This window comes from Austrofundulus limnaeus, unplaced genomic scaffold, assembly GCF_001266775.1.
Source record: "Austrofundulus limnaeus strain Quisiro unplaced genomic scaffold, Austrofundulus_limnaeus-1.0 Scaffold222, whole genome shotgun sequence".
In the NCBI taxonomy this organism is placed as follows: domain Eukaryota; kingdom Metazoa; phylum Chordata; class Actinopteri; order Cyprinodontiformes; family Rivulidae; genus Austrofundulus; species Austrofundulus limnaeus.
The window spans coordinates 672,998-675,835 of NW_013952624.1; the positions used below are offsets into that span (position 1 = coordinate 672,998).

Genomic DNA, 2,838 nt, shown 5'->3' on the forward strand with positions numbered 1-2,838 from the left:
CCTCCGGGCTAATTGTTGTGACAATTTTTTTAAATATGTGTTTCAAAAAACAAATCTTTTCCAAAAACAACATATGGCTATGAAAGAACCGTGTGGTAACCCCCTAAGTTTTGCAGCACCTTTGGCAACATGCACATATGAGTAACAGGAATACAGCGGGTAAAATAAGTATTGAACACGTCAACATTTTTCTCAGTAAATATATTACTAGAGGTGCTAATGACATGAAATTTTCACCAGATGTTGGTAACAACCCAAGTGATCCATACATACAAACATGCTGTTTCTTCAGCAGTGGAGTCTTGCGTGGTGAGCGTGCATACAGGCCATGGTGGTTCAGTGCATTACTTATTGTTTTCTTTGAAACAAACGTACCTGCTAATTCCAGGTCTTTCTGAAGCTCTCCACAAGTGGTCCTTGGCTCTTGGACAACTCTTCTGATAATTCTTTTCACTCCTCTGTCAGAAATCTTGCGAGGAGCACCTGGTCGTGGTCGGTTTATGGTGAAATAATGTTCTTTTCACTTCTGAATTATGGCCCCAACAGTGCTCACTGGAACCTTCAGAAGTTTAGACATTCTTCTGTAACCGATGCCATCATTATGCTTTGCAACAATAAGGTTGTGAAGGTCTTGAGAGAGCTCTTTACTTTTACCCATCATCAGATGGTTCTTGTGTGATACCTGGTCATCATTTGGGACTGAACCAGCTGATATTAACTGGCACTGACAAGGGGCAGGCTTGCTTTCTAATTACTGAGAGAGTTCAGCTGGTGTCTTGGCTTTCCATGCCTTTTTACACCTCCCTTTCTTCATGTGTTCAATACTTTTTCCCTGTGCCATTCCACATTATTACAAATAACTTCATTTCTGGACATTTATGGTTTGATTTCTTGTATGGATCACTTGGGTTGTTACCGACATCTGGTGAAAATTTCATGTCATTAGCACCTCTAGTGATATATTTACTGAGAAAAATGGTGACGTGTTCAATACCTATTTTACCCGCTGTATATGTTGGCTGTTCAACATTAGTTGAGACGAATTTCATTTACACCTGTATGTAGTTTTTGAGAAACAGTTATTTAATAATAGAAATGTGAAGTTCACGAATGATTCAAATCTTTCAAACGGCTCCTTATAACGGATAGGAGGGGTGGAGTAAGGCAGCTCGGAAGGGGGGGTGGGGTTCTGCTTGACAAATCACATGGTTCCACCCATGTAACGTGATGACATATTTCCCTACATGATTGCGTAACTCGTTCAAATTCGAACATCTCTTTGGAACGGCTGTATCAAACAAACGGCTCCTCAAGATCCCAATCCCTTCAAAGAGCCATTTATCCCACCTCTAATTAGCCTGAAAAATAATAAAAACTAGCTTGTCTGGCTAAACAAGAATTGTGCCTTTTTCTCCATAATCTGACTGATAAGGTAATGACTATTTATAACCATTTGGTAGAACATCACTTCACACATAACCACACTGTCACGTTAACTCTTCACATCAGTGAGTTAAATGTGATGAGTTTTGATGTAAAACACAAGGGTGAACAAAACATCACACAAATATTTTTAATAAAAAAAGGAAGCAGGAGTATTTTTTTCTCCTTTTGATAAGCTCATTCTTTCAATATCTAGTAAAGGAATAAAGAATTCAAAAAGTGCAAAGTATTGTGCATGTAATCTCATGCTGTTGGGTTTATGCACCAGGAAACTGTTCCATCTTTACCGTCACCGGTTCTTCCGGGTCCAGCATCGACCATGCTTTTGCTGAAGTTGTATTTCCGTGGCTTTCTAACCTTTTTACATAACATTCTAAGTGATGCTACATTGATTCACTCGACAACAGAAGGCGTAAACAATTTGAAGTCAACGCCATCAAAAATCAGAGTTTATGTTTCTGATTTGCTTCAAGACGTTTGTTTCCGCTGCCAACAGTAGAAGCCAAAAATAGCTTTGACCTTCAGAGAAATTGTTTCAAATAAATCATGTGTATGAGTCACAGACGATAGTTGACACTCTTTATATTTGAGACACTTCTTCCTTTTTTTTGCCACTCATGGTTGCATTTCATATTGTCCCTCTGTGGCAATGAAGAAGTCGTTGAGGGTGCTCTGCAAAAATTCAAAAGTCGGTCGCTCCTCTGGTTTTTGTTTCCAGCATATCATCATAATTTCATATAGTTCCTCGGGACAATTATCCGGACATGGCATTCTGTAGAACTTGTCCAGATTCCTGATTACCTCCGGGTTGGTCATTCCTAGTCAGGACAAAAGAAATCATCTAAACTGACCTGAATTTATTTTGTTTAATTCACTTTTTATTGTCTTTACCTGGGTATGGTATTCTTCCATAGGTGACCATTTCTGTCAACAGGATTCCGAACGACCAGACGTCTGATTTTATGCTAAATGTGCCATAGTTGATAGCTTCTGGAGCTGTCCATTTTATGGGAAATTTTGCACCTTTAGAAAGAAGATGGCAAAAGTGAAGGCAAGTATTTTAGCTAACTTGGGAAGCCAAAAACTGTCTGTGTGTTTGTGCTTGTTACTGCTGTGTGAGGGTCCAAAAACATGTAAAGTATGTAAAGTAAATGTGTCTTTCCTCAATTCAGTTGAGTGGAACCAATTGATATAATATGGTTTTTGAGTGAATGTGACAAACATATAGTTAGACTCAGCTTACTGACAAATGTCCACACCTTTAATGTAAAATTTCACCAGCTGTCAAAAAAGCAACAGTGAACAGTTACGATATATGTCTGCATGTGTGTGTGTGTGTGTGTGTGTGTGTGTGTGTGTGTGTGTGTGTGTGTGTGTGTGTGTGTGTGTGTGTGT

General features: G+C 39.0%; 1 protein-coding gene across 1 annotated transcript in view; it reads right to left on the reverse strand.

Moving 5' to 3' along the window:
* Positions 1-1,559: 1,559 nt before the first annotated feature.
* Positions 1,560-2,838, reverse strand: part of blk (BLK proto-oncogene, Src family tyrosine kinase) — an 8,699-nt gene continuing 7,420 nt past the window's right edge. Inside the window, exons 13-14 of the mRNA XM_014019486.1 lie at positions 2,335-2,466; positions 1,560-2,261 (exon numbers count right to left, since the gene is read on the reverse strand). Coding sequence (XP_013874940.1) covers positions 2,059-2,261; positions 2,335-2,466 — 335 coding nt within the window. The 3' untranslated portion in view covers positions 1,560-2,058. The remainder of the gene's footprint in view (positions 2,262-2,334; positions 2,467-2,838) is intronic.